We start from the raw sequence: 18088 nt of genomic DNA on the forward strand, positions 1-18088 counted from the left end.
TGTTATACCCAAACCCCACCCATTTTTGTGACCCACAAATCACACTTGTAAGTCTCTTGGGTACCCCTATGGCATGGGGCCCCTGAATACAATACCATCTATACCCCATGATCGCAAACCCTGGCCTAAGTCATATAAATGGGTTTCTACTAATTTTTTTGTTTTAGTTCGATACCTGGACAGATCAGTCCATGATGTCTCAACTTTATTGTGCATTTTATTTTTCTACCCATGTCCCACGGGCCCACTCTCTGCAGGCAGCAGTCTTTGGAAGTTCTTGAGTGTGAGCGTTCCGCTGCGCACCAGGAGCTGATACAGTGCCGGGAGGATCTGCTGCGCTCACAGCTAGAAGGAGAATTGTGTCGGGAAGAGTGTAAGGGCCTTCGCAGTGCTCTCAGTGAGGTACATTGTGCTTATAAGAGATAGGGGTATTGCACAGTAGCTAGACAGCCCAAAGAAAGAGCAACTAGTCAAGAGAGCATGACAAATCCTTCAAGGTGGCCATACACGGGCAGATTTCAGCTGCCAATTTGGGTTCTTCAGACCAATTCGGCAGCTTAAGTGCCTGTGTATGGGCAACCCCAACGGGCAGGTTTGATTTTCTGTCAGATCGGGGACCGCATCAGTTAGTTGATACAGTCCTTGGTCCAACGGCTCCAAATCCTGCCGGTGTAATTAGCCCGATATTGCCCACCTTTAAAGGAGAAAGAAAGGTAAAAACTCCGTAAGCTTTATCTGAAAGGTCTATGTAAATACAGCCATAAGCACTCACAGAAACACTGCACTGAGTTCTCTGGCAAAAGATTTGTTGTGTCTGTTTTCCTCTGCCAGAGACACGCAGCTCTCTCCTCTCTCCCCTCTCCTGCTTCCCCCTCCCTCAAGAATGCAAAGAACTCACTCCCCCCCCCCTTAGGAATGTGGATCTGAGCCAATCAGCAGGAAGCTGACTCATAGTCTTACTAACTGATGAATGTACAGGGGTCTTGCGAGGCATTATGGGAACTTTCTTTACACAGCTCAGCGTTTTTTCTTCCTGTTTGGCTTCTGATCATCTGAACAGGAGAAATATGGGGAGACTTAAGGGCACTATTGAGAGAACTGAAGGTATGCCTGCAGCTTGGGATTAACTCTTTATTAGCCTTTCCTTCTCCTTTAAGTGGTGGGCATATTGGCATAAGATCTGCTCATTTGGTGACCTTGCCAAACAAGCAAACCTTACCGTGTATGGCCACCTCTACATGGTGTTTTTGCAGGTAGAAAGAAAGAATGTTGAGCTAGCCATGGCTCAGAGCAAGCACAAAGCAGAAGTAGATCATCTTCAAGATGCGGTCAGCAAGATGGGAGACTTGAACCGGGCTCTGTCACTGGATAAAGTGCAATTAAACAACCTCATTCTTCAGGTAAGGAAATGGCTCATGTTGTGTGTAGTACTGCTTACTGCTTACTCCCTATCTCTTAAAGGAACAGTAACACCAAAAAATGAAAGTGTATAAAAATAATTACGATATTATGTACTGTTGCCCTGTGCTGGTACAGCTGGTGTGTTTGCCTCAGAAAGACTACTATAGTTTATATAAACAAAGCTGCTGTGTAGCCATGGGGGCAGCCATTCAAAGGAGAAAAGGCACAGGCACTTAGCAGATAACAAATAAAGCCCCATTATATTCTACAGAGCTTATCTGTTATCTGCTATGTAACCTGTGCCTTTTCTCCTTTTTTCCAGGTTGAATGGCTGCCCCCATGGCTACACAGCAGCTTATTTATATAAACTATAGTATTGTTACTTTAGCAAATACACAACTTTACCTGTGCAGGGTAACAGTACATTATATTTTTAATACTTTAATACACTTTCATTTTTGGCATTACTGTTCCTTTAAGGTGCCCATACACGGGCCGACTATAGCTGCCGATATGGGTCCCTTGGACCGATTCGGCAGCTAATCGGCCCGTGTATGGGCAGAACAGAGCTGCCTGGCCGACCGATATCTGGCCTGAAATTGGCCAGATCTCGATCGGCCAGGTTAGAAAATCCGGTCGGATCGGGGACCGCATCGGCTCGTTGATGCGGTCCCCGAACCGACTGCCCGATAAGCTCAAATGTAATCCGATCGTTTGGCCCCAGGGCCAAATGATCAGATTATTTTTTTTTCAAGTCCCTTCCTACCCGATATCGCCCACCCGTAAGTGGGGATATCGGGTGAAGATCCGCTCGCTTGGCGACATCGCCAAGCAAGCGGATCTTATAGTGTATGGGCACCTTTAGTCTTATTCCATCTTTCCCCTTCTGTTTGCAGATGGAGAGAGAGGTGGCATCTCTTAGAGAGCGACTGCAGGAGTCGGAGAAAGAGCTTGCACTGGCACGAGAGCAGCTTCATTCAGAGCTAAGTGCAGAGATTGCCAAGAGACAACATCAAGCGCAAGAAAGTGAAGGGGCAAAGGAGAGTCTAGAAGCTGAGCTTGCAGATGTCATGGGGGAAAGAGAGAGACTACAGGCTGAGCTCACACAGGTATATTATTATTATTATTAAGGTTTATTATAAAGCGCCAACATATCCCGCAGCGCTGTTCAATAAGTTGGTTTCATACATTGGACATACAGAGTAACATATAAAGCAATCAGTAACCGATACAAGAGGTGAAGAGAGCCCTGCCCAAAAGAGCTTATAATATATATAAAATATACATTTTATATATTTTCCTTACTGCCCCCCCTGCTTGTCATGGTAGTGTCTCATTAGGCTGATATAAAAATTCCACCTATGGGCCAGTGATCTGATCACGTGGGGGGGGGGTAATTAAATACCAGAGTGGGGAGACTGAGTAACATGCAGCCCCTGTAACATTGAGAGGTAAAGATACTAGGGAAGCAACTCCATAATAATGGGATTTAGCTACACACAGAATCCTCCAGATTCAACCACATACTAAGACAATGCTATCTGCATTTAGTTGCCATGTCTTTGGTCAAACTGAGTTCTATCCATGCTGTACATGTGGCACTTTGCTGGATGTTAAGAATATTAACTTTCAATAATTGTGTATTTTCTCACAAGGTCATAAGCCAGTTGGAAGAAGAGAAATGCAGGTGGTGCCAGGATACGGAGACCTTGCAGCGGGAGCAATCTACTGTTACTGTACAGCTGGAAGTAATGGAAAGAGAGTGCCGGGACCTGAGGGAGAAGCTGAAAAACACAGAGTGAGTATCAGTGCCACAGAGATGCCGGTAGTATAACGTGCGGCAGGAATATATATTACTACTAGTTCTTTCATAAGAACTTGTGCATAACCCATGTAATAACCTGCGGTCAGCATCTTAAAGGAGAAGGAAAGGCTAAATCACTTTGGGGGACATGCAATCACTGGGGGGTGCCTAACACTTTGGAAACTCCCCAGTGATTTAGCCTTTCCTTTTCCTTTAACAAATCTGTACATGCTACGAGTGTGGCTCCGAGAAGCTAATGTTGGCCAAACTATACACTGACTGCCAGCCCAACCTTGCTGCCTTGCGCCAATAATCAAACATGTACGACTCCTCCAGAGCTGAGGAAACTGGTCATTCTTCAGGCTTCTGCCACTTCCAATTGACTTGAACGGAAAAGTGCCTCTTCTGGTACTTTTCAACCTAAAAATCTGAAAGTGTCAGCACTCAAGTATTTAAAGGGACACTGCCATGATATTTATGGGTACGTTTTATTTCTAAATGACACTGTTACACAGCAAATAATTCCCTCTGCCATTTAACCTTTTATTCTTGAACCAACAAATGTATTTGTAGCTGTAATATTGGTGTGTAGGCGCCATCTCAGTGCCTTGTGCCTGAGTCTGAGCTTTCAGCCAGCGCTACACATTAGAACTGCTTTCAGCTAACCTATTGTTTCTCCTACTCCCATGTAACTGGAGGAGTCCCAAGCCGGACTTGGATTTCTTACTATTGAGTGCTATTCTGATACCTACTGGGAGCTGCTATCTTGCTCCCTTCCCATTGTTTGTGTTATTGAAAAATGGATTTCAATGCAGGATTCTGTGTGCTTTTAGCCTTAAACCTCAGATTAATCCCAGGTGAACTGGAAGGAAATCATCTGATTCAGTCTCACGTCTTGTGACTGGAAGGTCGGGGAGTTTCTAAGCTGTTAGTTCCGTACCTCTTCATCTGTAGAATGTTGTCTGATATATCACTATCATTTCCTGTTCTTATACAGAGAAACTCTAATTTACCACAGAGCTGCCCACTAGATTATCCCGCTGATTATTCAGATGGCACACAATGCTAAAATGTGGGCGTCCTGATTCAAATGTTTTTAGGTTGCTTTCCTGTGATTCTCCACCAGGGGGCAGCACTGGGCCCGGCACAAAGTGGCATTTTCCTTACATGTGATAGTGTGAGCAGCTTTCATTACGGATTTGCTTTTAACAAACAGTAAGGCTAATGTCACATGTGCTGTTGTTTAACCCATCTGCTGCCAAAGTACATTTTTGGCCAATAGCTGTCCAAAAAAATTACTGGTTGAAATCTGCCCCAACTGAGCACTTACAGGTCAATTTCATGCCTGTCATTGCTTAAAGGGGCGGGTCACCTTTTTGTATGTTATAGAATGCCCAATTCTAAGCAACTTTTCATTTGGTCTTTATTATTTATAGTTCTTGAATTATTTGTCTTTTCCTTCTAACACTATGACTTTGTGAAACTACAGTTCAATTGTTATTGCTACATTTAGTACTTATTTTTCTATCCAAGCCCTCTCCTATTCATATATCAGTCTTTATTTCAAACCACTCCCTGGTTGCTAAGGTAATTTGGATCATAGCAGCCAAATAGTTGTTAAAACTCCAAACTGGAGCGCCGCTGAGCAAAAACTGAAATGATTAAAAAACTAGAAATAATAAAAAATGAAGACCAATTGCAAATTGTCTCAGAATATTACTCTCTACATCATACTGAAAGTCAACTCAAAGGAGTATTAGCCCAATGATACATTAGAAGGAAGATGGGATTAGCACAGCAGCAATAAGGTTTGTTTTTAAAAATTAAAAAACACAGTTCCATGCACGTAATATAGGGAAACACACTCACCAATGGTAAAATGAAATGCATATGGCCGAATGCAAGTAAATATATTAAAGGGAAACTATCCCCCCAGAATGAATACGTAACCAACAGACAGTTTATATTATATTAAGTGGCCTATTGAAGAGTCTCCCCAAACTGGAATATATATATCAGTAAATATTGCCCTTTTACATCCTTTCCCTTGAGCCGCCATTTTGTGTTGGTCTGTGTGCTCCCTCAGAGATCAGCTGACAGGAAGTGATGCAGCTCTAACTGTAACAGGAAGTAGTGTGGGAGCAGAAGGCAGAACTCTGCCCATTCATTGGCTGATGGGGCCTAGCATGTATGTGTGCCTTGGCTTGTTTGTGTGCACTGTGAATCCTATGATCCCAGGGGGCGGCCCTTAGTACTTAAAATGGCAGTTTCCTATTTAGGTTTACCCAATGGCACATACTGCTAAAAAAGTATATTTAGTTTATTTAGTTGAAGCAGGGTTTTACATATGAGCTTGTATGAGCAATATATTTATATAGAGACCTACATTGTTTGGGGGTGTAGTTTTCCCATGTAGAGTATTAATAAGAGACAGAGGCAGATAAAGATAATGCAGTAAAACATGTAATGACTATACTAATAAATAACAATAAAAAGATCTAATTGGCAAGAGAAATCCCTAAGTTTGCGTCTCTTTCAGATCCATGAAGCAGTCTCTTGAGAGTTCATTGTTTGCCTCCCAGGACAGAGCCTCCCAGCTTGACATCTCCTGCAGCCAGCTGAAGATGGAGTTTCTGGCAGTGGTGCAGTCTAAAGAGACAATCCAAGGTGGGAAACATACTGACTGTACCGTTATAGATCATTGTGGCCGGAAAGAAACTGACCGTTACACCCGCGGGTGGACTTTTTTTAGATGAGGTGTCCATATTGTATACTGAGAGAGAGACATCAGAGCGGAACCTGCTGGCGCTGTCCCAGAGACTGTCTGACACGGAGCAGGAGTTGCAGGAAGAGAGAGCACAGAGACTGGCCCTTGAAAATGCTAAGGTAAGTTTGAGCTGTAATAAAAGCCATGGCTGACGGAGGTGTAATTTAAAGTGCAGACCTGCAGTCGACAGTGGAATAAAATGACAGTTCTCTGCTCCGCAGTGGCACCATAGCTATTTAACGTGTACGCTGCATTAAAGGGGAAGTGTGCTGAGTATTTGTGGCTGAAAAGCAGACTTTGGTACGTATTTATTAACATTGCAAACAAACATTACTGGGGATGTTGCCCATAGCAACCAATCGGCAATTAGATTTGAATGGTCACCTTACAAAAGCAAAGATCTGATCTGGTTTCTATGGGCAACATCACCAGTGATGTTTGTCTCCTTAAAGTGGTGGTTCACCATTACTGTAACTTTTAGTATGTTATAGAATGCCCTATTCCTAGCAACTTGGCAATTGGTCTTCATTATTTATTTTTTTATAGTTTCCAAACTATTTTCCTTTCACATTTCAAGTTTTTCAAGCTTTCAAATGGGGGGGTCACTGACCCCGACAGCCAAAAACTATTTGTCTGTGAGCTTACAAATGTATTAATATTAGGGATGGGCCGAACCCACCCTGACTGATTCTGCTGTATCCCGAACCGAATCCTAATTAACCATGCCAATTAGGATCGGAAGGGGTTAAAAAGAATTTTTTCCCCTGACTATTTAACCCTTTCCAAATGCTAACTGAATCCGGGGTTTGGGGTATCCCTAATTAATATTTTCACTTTTTTCAACTTATCGTTCTTTCCAGGCCCTGTCCTAGTCCTATTCCTATTCCTGTCTTTCATTTAACCCATTGCCTGGTTGCTAGGTTAAACAAGACCCTAGCAACCAGATAGCTACTGACATTCCAAACTGGAGAGCTGCTGAACAAAAAGCTAAATAACTGAAAAACTATAAAAAATGAAAATCAGTTGCAAATGGGCTCAGAATATCAATGCTTACATCATATTAAAGGTTAATTTAAAGGTGAACCACCCCTTTTGCTCATCAGAAATGTTATTCTGCTCTGATGAACCATTTATTTATTATGGATTGTGGGTGCAATGCCTGCAGTTTGGGGGCAGAGTTACTGGAGTATCATCCATAAGTAACAAGTAAATCTCATTGCAGAATGAATTAGAAATCGTGGCAGATAATCTGAATGTGGAAAGATCCCAAAGACAAGCGGCGGAGAGGCAAGCAGAGAGAGAAAGGGACGTTCAGAGAACTCTGCAAGGGTCGCTGGGAAAAGAGCAAGAAATGGCTGGGAATCTTCGTCAGCAACTTGAAGCAGCAACTGCCTCTCTCAAACTGCTTGAGACAGAGGTCTCAGATCTCACACACAGTCTGCAAGACAGCCAAACCGAGAAAGAGACTGCTCTGTACAACCTAGAGCACCAGACTCTAATGAAACAAGAGCTGAGTCGTGAAATTGAGATCTTAAAACAGGCCAACAGGAGCTGCCAGGAAGAGAAAGAAAGCGCCCTGGCAATCACACAGCGCAATGCTCGCACTATAGAGGAGAAGGACAAGCAAATTGTAGAGCTGAGAGAGACTGTCCAAGTGTGCAGTGAGGCGAAGGAGACAGCTTTAACTTCTCTAGCACAACTAAACCTGACTGTACAGGAGCGAGAGCGTGAAATTAGGTCTTTGAAAGAAAATATTCAGAGGGCCCAGCAGGAAAATGAAGCTGCTGGTAATGCATTAGAGCATTATAGAAAGGTCACCAGTGAAACTGATTCCCAAGTGGCCACTCTAACAGAGCAGATCAGAGAGTGCGAGAAAGATAGGGAGACTGCTATGAAAGCAGAGGAGAGCAGTCGCATTACTTTGAGCGAGAAGGGCAGAGAAATCAGTAAAATGAAAGAGGCCGAAAAAGAGCATCAGTTTAAAATGGAGAATGCCTTGAAGGAGATAGAGTCTCAAACCATCATCTTACGAGAAAAAGACACTTTTCTTGAGACATTAAAACAGAGGTTGAAGGAGTGTGAGGAGGAAAAAACAAGTGCTCTTAACTCTGTGCATAACCAGATTCTAGCTCTAGAGGGAAGAGACCAAGAGATCAGGCATTTAAAAGAGGCAGCTCGGGAGAGGGAGATAGCCCTTTGCACTTTAGATATCCAAAGCCAGACCATCGAAGACAGGAATAAGGAAGTGGCGACACTGAAAGAGGCTCTGCAAAAGTGCCAGGAGGAAAAAGAGGCTGCTCTTGGTTTTCTTGGGTCCCAAAATATACATTTGGCAGAGAGAGACAGTGAGATTCAATTACAGAAAGAGACAATTCGGAGTCTGCAGAAAGAAAAAGAAGAAGCACTCCTAATTCGGGAGAAAAAGAGCAATGCTCTAGAGGAGAAAGAAGACCAACTGACATCCTTGCAGGAGATCATGAATGAATTGCAGAGACAAAAAGAGAGTACGTTACTTCAGCATATGTTAATTGTTGAGGAGAGAGAGAGAGACATCAAAATACTGCAAGAAAGCGTACAGAGGGAGAAGGATATGGTGAAACACATAAGTGATCAGTGGGAATCCCAAAGAGAATCATCTGAGAGACAAAAAGAGAGTACGTTAATTCAGCATAGGTTAATTGTAGAGGAGAGAGAGAGAGATATCAAGATACTGCAAGAGAGCGTACAGAGGGAGAGGGATATGGTGAAACACATAAGTGATCAGTGGGAATCCCAAAGAGAATCAGCTGAGAGACAAAAAGAGAGTACGTTAATTCAGCATAGGTTAATTGTAGAGGAGAGAGAGAGAGACATCAAGATACTGCAAGAGAGCGTACAGAGGGAGAAGGATTTGGTGAAACACATCAGTGATCAGTGGGAATCCCAAAGAGAATCAGCTGAGAGACAAAAAGAGACAGAACTGAAGGGTCTTCTAGATAAAATTTCAGAGCTTTCCCAGGCTTTAAGTAAGAAAGAACGAGAAGCAGAACTCCTGGAGAGACAGACTAAAAGGGACAGTGACCTTCTTCAAGAGCAATTAGATTCCCTTACCCAGCATTTAGAAGAGAAAGAGATAGCACATAAAAAGAATAGTGAACTTCAGAGGGAGAATATGGCTCTAGAGCAAAAAGTATCGGAACTCACCCAAGCTGAGGAGCACAGAGAAAAAGACATCAAGTTCCTACAAGAAAGACTAAAGGAACTTTCTCAGACATTGACAGAGAATGAAATTGGAACCGAACGCATAAAACAACATGCTGAGAAAGACACTAGTGCACTGAAGGTTAGGGTATCGGAGCTCTCGGCGGCTCTCACAATGAGAGATACAATAGAGTTGGAAACTTTAGAGCAGATAAAATCTTTAAAAAGAGAAATAGAATCTTGTGAAATGGCCTTGAGTGATAAAGAAAAACGTGCAGAGGATGAGAGAAGACAGAGTGAGAAAGAGATCAGCTCTCTCAGACAGAGGGTGACGGAGCTTTCTGAAGCCATAATGAGCAAAGAAATACAACAGGAGGAGAGAGAAATAGAGGTACGAGCACTGAAAGGGAGACTAGAAGAGCTTGAACATGCCCTGGAAGAGAGTGCAGAGAAATCAAGGGTTGAGAGGCAAATGTTCCATAATCTCATAACAGACCATTCCTGGGCTTTACTTGGAGAAGTACCTGAGGGCAGTAGAGAAGGGGATACTCTGATACAGAGAGCTGAGTTGTTTGGAAAAGCCCTCAAAGAGAAAGAGAGGCGGCATATGGACGATCACAGAGAGAAAGAAATGCTCCGGCAAAGAGTAAATGAACTCTCACAGGATATCATTAATAAAGAGAGAGATGCAGAAGAGGAGCTGAAGGCTCTGAGAAGGAAGACTGTGGAACTCAGGCAAACTCTTATAGAAAAGGAGGAAGATAAAGCAGAGGAGCAAAGGCGAAGTGAGAACGAGAAGGAGGCCCTGCGACACAAAGCGACAGGCCTTTTACAGGCTCTGGAAGAGGAAAGGATGGCAGCAGAAGTAAGACAAGGAGAGCTGGATCACCTGAGAGTTGATTTGAACAAGCTGAGACAGGCTCTGGCAGAAAAAGACAGCGAGTTAAGAGAGGAAGGGAAACAGCATGAGAAACAGATTTGTGCTCTTCAGCAAAAAATATTGGAACTCTCTGAAACACTAATGACCAAAAACATCCACAAAGAGGAGATGGAAGGGCAAGTGAAAGCTCTGAAAGGAAGATTGGAAATAACTAGCCAGGCCCTTTTAGAGAAGGAGATTGAGACAGAGAAACAGGAGAAAGAGAGACAAACGCTAGATAAGCTGATTTCAGAACTTTCCCAGGCTGTGATTGAGGAGGTTCCTGAGGATTCTGAAGGCAAAGATCTAACTGAGAGACTTGGGAAAGCTGTCAGAGAGAATACAAAGCAGTTGGAAGTAGATAGGTCAGAAATAGGAACTCTGAGACGACAAGTAAAAGACCTTTCTCTGGCCCTATTACAGAAGGACAGAGAGGGAGAAACACTACAAGAGGAAATGGCAGCTGTGAGAAGGAAGAGAGAAGAACTCGGACAAGCCCTAAGGGATAAAGAGCAAGAGAAATGTGAAGCAGATACACAGAAAGAGAAAGAAAATGAGTCTCTAAGTAAGAAAGTAAAAGATCTGTCGCAGGCGTTATTGGAGAAGGAAAGAGAGGCAGACATTTTGCAAGACGAAGTGACAGCCCTGAGAAGGAAGGGAGAAGAACTCAAACAAACCCTGAGAGATAAAGAGCAAGACAAAATAGAAAAGGAAGTACAGAATGAGAAAGAAAGGGAGGCTCTGAGTCTGAAAGTAGAACACCTCTCACAGGCTTTATTAGAGAAGGAAAGAGAGGCAGACACATTGCAAGAAGAAGTTGCAGCCCTGAGAAGGAAGGGAGAAGAACTCAAACAAACCCTGAAAAATAAAGAGCAAGAACATATAGAAAAGGAAGTACAGAATGAGAAGGAAAAGGAGGCTCTGAGTCAGAAAGTAGAACACCTCTCACAGGCTTTATTAGAGAAGGAAAGTGAAGTTGAATTAACAAAAGGAAAGAGGGAAGATCTTACTATTCAGATACGAGATCTCAGACAATTTCAGTTAGAAAACGAAAAAGAAATAAAAGAAGAGGAGAGACAGAGTAGGAAAGAGATAAAAGCTTTAAGGTTAAAAGTTACAGAACTCTCTGAAACTCTAATAAACAAAACTCTCCAGGAAGAAGAGAAGCAATTGGAAGTCAAATCTCTGAAAGGAAGGTTGGAAATGTTTGAAAATGCCCTTTTGGAGAAAGAAAAGGAGAGGATGGAGAAAGAAGTTCTAAAGAACCAGATTTCTGAGCTTTTCCTGTCCCTGGATGAGAGAATAATTGAGGGTGAAGACAAAGACTTGACAGACAAACTTGATTTACTTGGGAAGACTTTGAAACTGAAGGTAAAAGAGTGTGAAGAAGAGAAGAAGGAAAGGAAAAAACTAAACCAGAAAGTGTCGGAACTTTCACAGGCTTTGTTAGAGAAGCAGAGAAACTCTGAAATGATAGAACAGGAGATGAACACTTTGAGAGAAAAGATAGGAGAATCTGGAAAGGCCCTCATAGAAAAGGAGCAAGAGAAAGCAGAGGCAAGACAAAGTGTGAAAGAAAAGGAAACTCTGAGACAGAAAGTGGCCGAGCTTTCACAGGCATTGTTAGAGAAGCAGAGAAACTCTGAAATGATAGAACAGGAGATGAACTCTTTGAGAGAGAAGATAGGAGAAACTGGAAAGGCCCTCATAGAAAAGGAGCAAGAGAAAGCAGCGGAGGGCAGACAAAGTGTGAAAGAAAGTGAGACTCTGAGACAGAAAGTGGCCGAGCTTTCACAGGCTTTGCTGCAGAAGGAGAGGGATGTTGGACAAGAGCTGGTGAGCCTAAGGGAGAAGATAGGAGAACTTGCACAAAATCTTGTTAAAAAGGAAAAAGAGATAAAAGAAGGAGAGCAAGAGAAAGAAGAAGTGAAATTAAAGCTAACATCACTTTGTCAGTCTCTGAAAGAGAAGGAAACAGAAGTGGAGTTGACAGGAACAGAGCTGAAAGCTACAAGAGAGAAGGTAGGAGAACTCAGACTGGTCCTGATTAATAAGGAAAGGGAGTTAAACGAGGAACAAAGACAAAGTGAACGCGAGAAAGAAGAACTGAAGCAGAGGGTGGAATCACTTTCCCAGGCTCTGGTGGAAAAGGATAGAGATGCAGAGTTAGCTGGTTTTGATATGAAAGGTCTGAAAGAGAAGATAGAACAACTTTGGCAAGCTCTAATAGAAAAGGAGGAGGAGGTGAAAGAAGGAGCAAAACAAAGTAAAATTGAAGTGGAAGCTCTGAGAAACCAGTTAGTGCAACTTGAACTTGCCCAGGCACAGGAAATGCAGGAGAAAGGGGATTTACAGGATGAGAAAGACAGGCACGCGGTAGGTAGAACGCTGACGGAACTTCCCAAGACTCCAGATGAAAAACAGAGAAGAAAGACAGAAAGTGCTGTCCTTGAGGGTAATATAGCACAACTTGCACACACTCTGACTCAGAAAGAGCAGCAGATAAGTGATAGTGAGAAAGAAAGAATGGCTTTGGGAGAGAGGATCATAGAAATATCCCGAGATTTGAAAAGGAGAGAAGTAAAACAAATCAAAGAAGAAGAAGAAAGTGTTTCACTGCTGAGGAAACTACTAGAACTGTTTAGGGTTCTACAAGGGGACAAAGAAACAAAGCAGAATGAATTATTAAGGAGTGAGATAACAGAACTTTCCCTGGTTCTGGAAAAAAAGAGTAGTGGAACTTTTGAAAGACAGGCAGAAAATAGAGTTCTCGGGGAAGATTTAGAGAAACTTGGTCAGTCATTGATATCTCATGAAAGAGACTCAAACAAAGAGAGTGGATCTTTAGGAACAACTAAGTTGGACATTGAGATAAGAGACAAGAGAAACCACCAAGAAGTGGATAAAGGGAAGCCAAGAAAGGAGCAGGAACGAGGGAGACACAGGTCAATAAACAGGGTTGGTGCAGAAATGGAGGAAAGCGGTACCTATCGTAGAGAATGGGAGAGCCTGGGAGATTTGCAGCAGAAGATCGAGACCCTTCAGAAAGAAAACAAGGAGGGAAAGCAGAGGGAGGAACGGCTGAAACACAGGCTCAGGAGAACAGAAATGGCACTGAGACACACAGAGTCAGAGGAGATTGCCTGGAGGGAAAAAGCACGGGAACTGGAATCCAAATACAGGGCCAAACAGGTGAGTGTGAGTGTACAGGCAATGGCTCCATGTAACTGTGGCAACAATCATAGCAAATTGTATTGGGGTCCGGAGAATTGCATGCAGGGGCCTTTGTCCCATTCGATCCATTACTCCAATCATATGATATTGATAGGGTACAAGGGCAAAAGGGGTCTTCATTACAGACCATAATGCATTAGATGGGCATGCCTGATACGTCTTTACCTGTCTTACCTAGCTCCATACCCCGGCCGCTGCTCGGGGCAGTTTACAGGAAAGACTGGAAGTTCTACAAGGGGCAGTTGCAAGACTGGAGAATGAGAAAACCGCGCTGGAAATCCAAACCCTGCAGCTGAGCCAGACCCTGCAAAGAGTGAGTGTTTGCAACTGATCTGTCTGTCTGTCTAGCTGTCTGTCTGTATGTATGTGGGTTTGTTCTGCCCGGGAAGCTTCACCCTTGATCTGCCCTCAGGTGGAGAGCGAGAGGAGAAATCTCCGCAGGGAAGTGCGCAGTCTGACCATGATGTCCCCTCAGAGCTCGGTGGTCATCCAGCCACTGCAGGTGAGTCTGTGGCAATACCCAAGGGTGCTGGGCTGTAATAAACCCCCAGATTTTCTGCCGCTTATATATTAGATTGATGTGTTTTTCTGTTTTCTGCAGGATCTAGGGGGCGCTACATCAACACTAAGCTTGTTAGACTTGCAGAAACAGGTGAGTGAAATAGACTAGAGAAACCATGGCTGCCGCTCGGGGTGTCTTTAGAAAAACCAATACTTTCAGCATGTTATAGAATTATCTGTTCTAAGCAACTTTTCAATTGGTCTTCATTATTTATTTTTTATAGTTTTTGAACTATTTGACTCTTTGCAGCTTTCAAATGGGGCTTTCTATTCAGGTTGTCTCCTATTCATATACCAGCCTCTCATTCAGACCGCTCCCTGGTTGCTAAGGTCATTTTGGACCCTAGCAACCAGATAGCTGCTGAAACTCCAAACTGGAGAGCTGCTGAATACAAAGTGAAATAACTAAAAAAAACACTAATAATAAAAAATAAAGACAGATTGCAAATTGTCTCAGAAAAGTCGCAGGATAATCTAGAGGGTGTATAGGGAGGGTTTAGTGAGTTTGTGGGTAGGGTGTAACAAGGCATTAGGGCAGGGGTGGCCAATACATCGATTGCGGTCCACCAGTCGATCCCCCCGTGGATTCCTGGTGGACCGCGATCAAGCCGGGGATGCGAAAGTGCTGCGTGAATACGTAAGTATGCTGCGTCATGTACATACACATTCACGCCGCACTTCCATATTACGCGTCGGACTGGACAGAGTCCGGCTACCCCTGCATTAGGGAGTGTAAAGGTGCCCATACATGGGCAGATTTCAGACAATTCTTGTCCTTGGCGGCTTACCTGCCGTGTATGGGCGCCCCCGATAGGCCTATCCGACCGATATCTGGCCTAAAACTGGCTACATCTCGATCGGTCAGGTTTGATATTGGGATCACGTCTGCTCGTTGATGTGGCCCTCGGCCCGACGGTGCCCATGCCATCACTGTAATTCGTTGCTCTAGGGCCAAACTATCTAATTAGCCCAATATCGCCCACCTTTAGCGCTTGGCCAAATGAGCAAATCTTCCCATGTATGGCCACCTTAAGGTTATAGGGCATTTAGGAAGGGTGCAGCAGGCATGTAGGAGGGGCTGGCAGGGTGCTGGGGGTTTATAAGGCAGTTCCATAGAGTTCAGTAGTGTATAGGTTTGCAGGAGATTGATATCAGCTGTATGGGAGGTGCAATGGGGGCTATGATATGGGGAAGGGAGTAGGATAATGGTGGCTGCTGTGGCTACACATGGAATTGCTGATGGAGGTTTGGGCTAATATCCTTACAGGTGTCCCTGTTAAAGTCACAGCTGCAGGCGGAACAAGAACTGCGCTCACAATATATACATCGCTGCTCTCGGACCAATGATGACATTATGAACCTACGCAACGATCTTACGGAATCACTGGCCGCTGTGGCTAGTGATCCCCGGCCAGAAATCCTGGAGAGAGAAACCGTCCGACTGGATGATACCCTGAACCACAGTCTTGCCCTTCCCTCTGCCTGACTGGGCCCCTGTGTCTGTGGGAAAGAACTAGATGTGTTAGTGTAACTGCGTTGCTGTACAGAGAAGGGCAGTTTGTTACTGCGCCACAGCGGTGTATTGGTTACGGTTCCAGAGAGGCGCGTGGCACAGTGATTGGTTTATTTGGTGCAGTGATAAAGGAGTATTGTGTTACAGAGACATGATATAGTGCAAAACATCAGCAATCTAGTTGCTATAGTAACTGCCCCCTATCTATCTTAGTTACATGTGTGAATGCTGCGCAGGGGGCAGAGCTACATGTGTGAATGTTGTGCAGGGGCAGAGCTATATGTGTGAATGTTGTGCAGGGGCAGAGCTACATGTGTGAATGCTGCGCGGGGGCAGAGCTCCATGTGTGAATGCTGTGCGGGGGCAGAGCTACATGTGTGAATGCTGCGCGGGGGCAGAGCTACATGTGTGAATGCTGTGCGGGGGCAGAGCTACATGTGTGAATGCTGTGCGGGGGCAGAGCTACATGTGTGAATGCTGCGCGGGGGCAGAGCTACATGTGTGAATGCTGTGCGGGGGCAGAGCTACATGTGTGAATGTTGTGCGGGGGCAGAGCTACATGTGTGAATGCTGTGCGGGGGCAGAGCTACATGTGTGAATGCTGCGCGGGGGCAGAGCTACATGTGTGAATGCTGCGCGGGGGCAGAGCTACATGTGTGAATGCTGCGCGGGGGCAGAGCTACATGTGTGAATGCTGTGCGGGGGCAGAGCTACATGTGTGAATGCTGCGCGGGCAGAGCTACATGTGTGAATGCTGGCGGGGGCAGAGCTCCATGTGTGAATGCTGTGCGGGGGCAGAGCTACATGTGTGAATGCTGCGCGGGGCAGAGCTCCATGTGTGAATGCTGTGCGGGGGCAGAGTACATGCTGTGCGGGGGCAGACATGTGTGAATGCTGTGCGGGGGCAGAGCTCCATGTGTGAATGCTGTGCGGGGGCAGAGCATGTGTGAATGTGCGGGGGCAGAGCTACATGTGTGAATGCTGTGCGGGGCAGAGCTACATGTGTGAATGCTGTGCGGGGGCCAGAGCTCCATGTGTGAATGCTGTGCGGGGGCAGAGCTCCATGTGTGAATGCTGTGCGGGGACAGAGCTACATGTGTGAATGCTGTGCGGGGGCAGAGATACATGTGTGAATGCTGTGCGGGGGCAGAGCTCCATGTGTGAATGCTGTGCGGGGACAGAGCTACATGTGTGAATGCTGTGCGGGGGCAGAGCTACATGTGTGAATGCTGTGCGGGGGCAGAGATACATGTGTGAATGCTGTGCGGGGGCAGAGCTACATGTGTGAATGCTGTGCGGGGGCAGAGCTACATGTGTGAATGCTGTGCGGGGGCAGAGGTGTGTGTGGGGGGCGGGGCCTGAGTGGGCTGTATGGGCGGGGCAGGGCGTAAGTATTAAAGGCCCCAGTACACTGACAGTTACAAGCTCCCTTATTGGCTCTCCCTGGGTGTATCAGTGCATGGGGCCTATAGTAATAAGCTATTCTGTACTAACCAGGCAGCGAGACACAATCAATATTTATCTATTTGTATCTGTAAATATAGTTTTTATATGAATAAATGGAGGTTTGGTTACCAGATCAGTGAGGAATGTGAGGTTCCCTGATGCCCCGGTCCCCTTTGTGGGACCAAAAGCCAACACCGAGCCACTAGCCACTCAGCCCACCCCCCGGGGCTTACACAGGCCCAATCATCATTGATCTTTTTTGTGGTTCTGACAGCTTCTTAGTGGGCCGGCATGTGACCCGTCTCTGGGGGGGCCCTGCATCAGGCAGTTCAGCAGTGGGAAGATACAAGAGCTCAGCACCCCCTTTCCCTCTAGAAGGGCTGCAACAAAAAATACAAACAAGGAAAAAAAACAGATGCTGCACATGGATTGGTTCCACCACTGGAGTCAGAATGGATTATCCTTTGTGCCATTGGCTGAAGATCACATGACCAACCTCTGTGACAGCTACAATACTACATGAGGGAATAGAGGCTTCTGGCCCAGGCAGCCTTTCTATTGAGATATATATACACCTACTGATATATATACACCTACTGATATATATACACCTACTGATATATATACACCTACTGATATATATACCTACTGATATATACACCTACTGATATATACACCTACTGATATATATACACCTACTGATATATATACACCTACTGATATATATACACCTACTGATATATATACACCTACTGATATATATACACCTACTGATATATACACCTACTGATATATATACACCTACTGATATATATACACCTACTGATATATATACACCTACTGATATATACACCTACTGATATATACACCTACTGATATATACACCTACTGATATATATACCTACTGATATATATACACCTACTGATATATATACACCTACTGATATATATACACCTACTGATATATACACCTACTGATATATACACCTACTGATATATACACCTACTGATATATATACCTACTGATATATATACACCTACTGATATATATACACCTACTGATATATACACACCTACTGATATATATACACCTACTGATATATACACCTACTGATATATACACCTACTGATATATATACACCTACTGATATATACACCTACTGATATATATTCACCTACTGATATATATACACCTACTGATATATATACACCTACTGATATATACACACCTACTGATATATATACACCTACTGATATATATAC

The 18088-nt window shown here is 44.3% G+C and overlaps 1 protein-coding gene across 1 annotated transcript in view; it reads left to right on the forward strand.

Moving 5' to 3' along the window:
- Window positions 1–16233, forward strand: part of cep250 (centrosomal protein 250) — a 31943-nt gene extending 15710 nt beyond the window's left edge. Inside the window, exons 8-18 of the mRNA XM_004915785.4 lie at window positions 258–402; window positions 1254–1400; window positions 2298–2510; window positions 3057–3199; window positions 5745–5872; window positions 5958–6091; window positions 7195–13263; window positions 13484–13618; window positions 13718–13807; window positions 13907–13957; window positions 15134–16233. Of these exons, the coding sequence (XP_004915842.2) occupies window positions 258–402; window positions 1254–1400; window positions 2298–2510; window positions 3057–3199; window positions 5745–5872; window positions 5958–6091; window positions 7195–13263; window positions 13484–13618; window positions 13718–13807; window positions 13907–13957; window positions 15134–15352 (7474 nt within the window). The 3' untranslated portion in view covers window positions 15353–16233. The remainder of the gene's footprint in view (window positions 1–257; window positions 403–1253; window positions 1401–2297; window positions 2511–3056; window positions 3200–5744; window positions 5873–5957; window positions 6092–7194; window positions 13264–13483; window positions 13619–13717; window positions 13808–13906; window positions 13958–15133) is intronic.
- Window positions 16234–18088: the final 1855 nt, after the last annotated feature.

The sequence above is a fragment of the Xenopus tropicalis genome, chromosome 7 (genome assembly GCF_000004195.4).
Source record: "Xenopus tropicalis strain Nigerian chromosome 7, UCB_Xtro_10.0, whole genome shotgun sequence".
NCBI lineage: Eukaryota > Metazoa > Chordata > Amphibia > Anura > Pipidae > Xenopus > Xenopus tropicalis.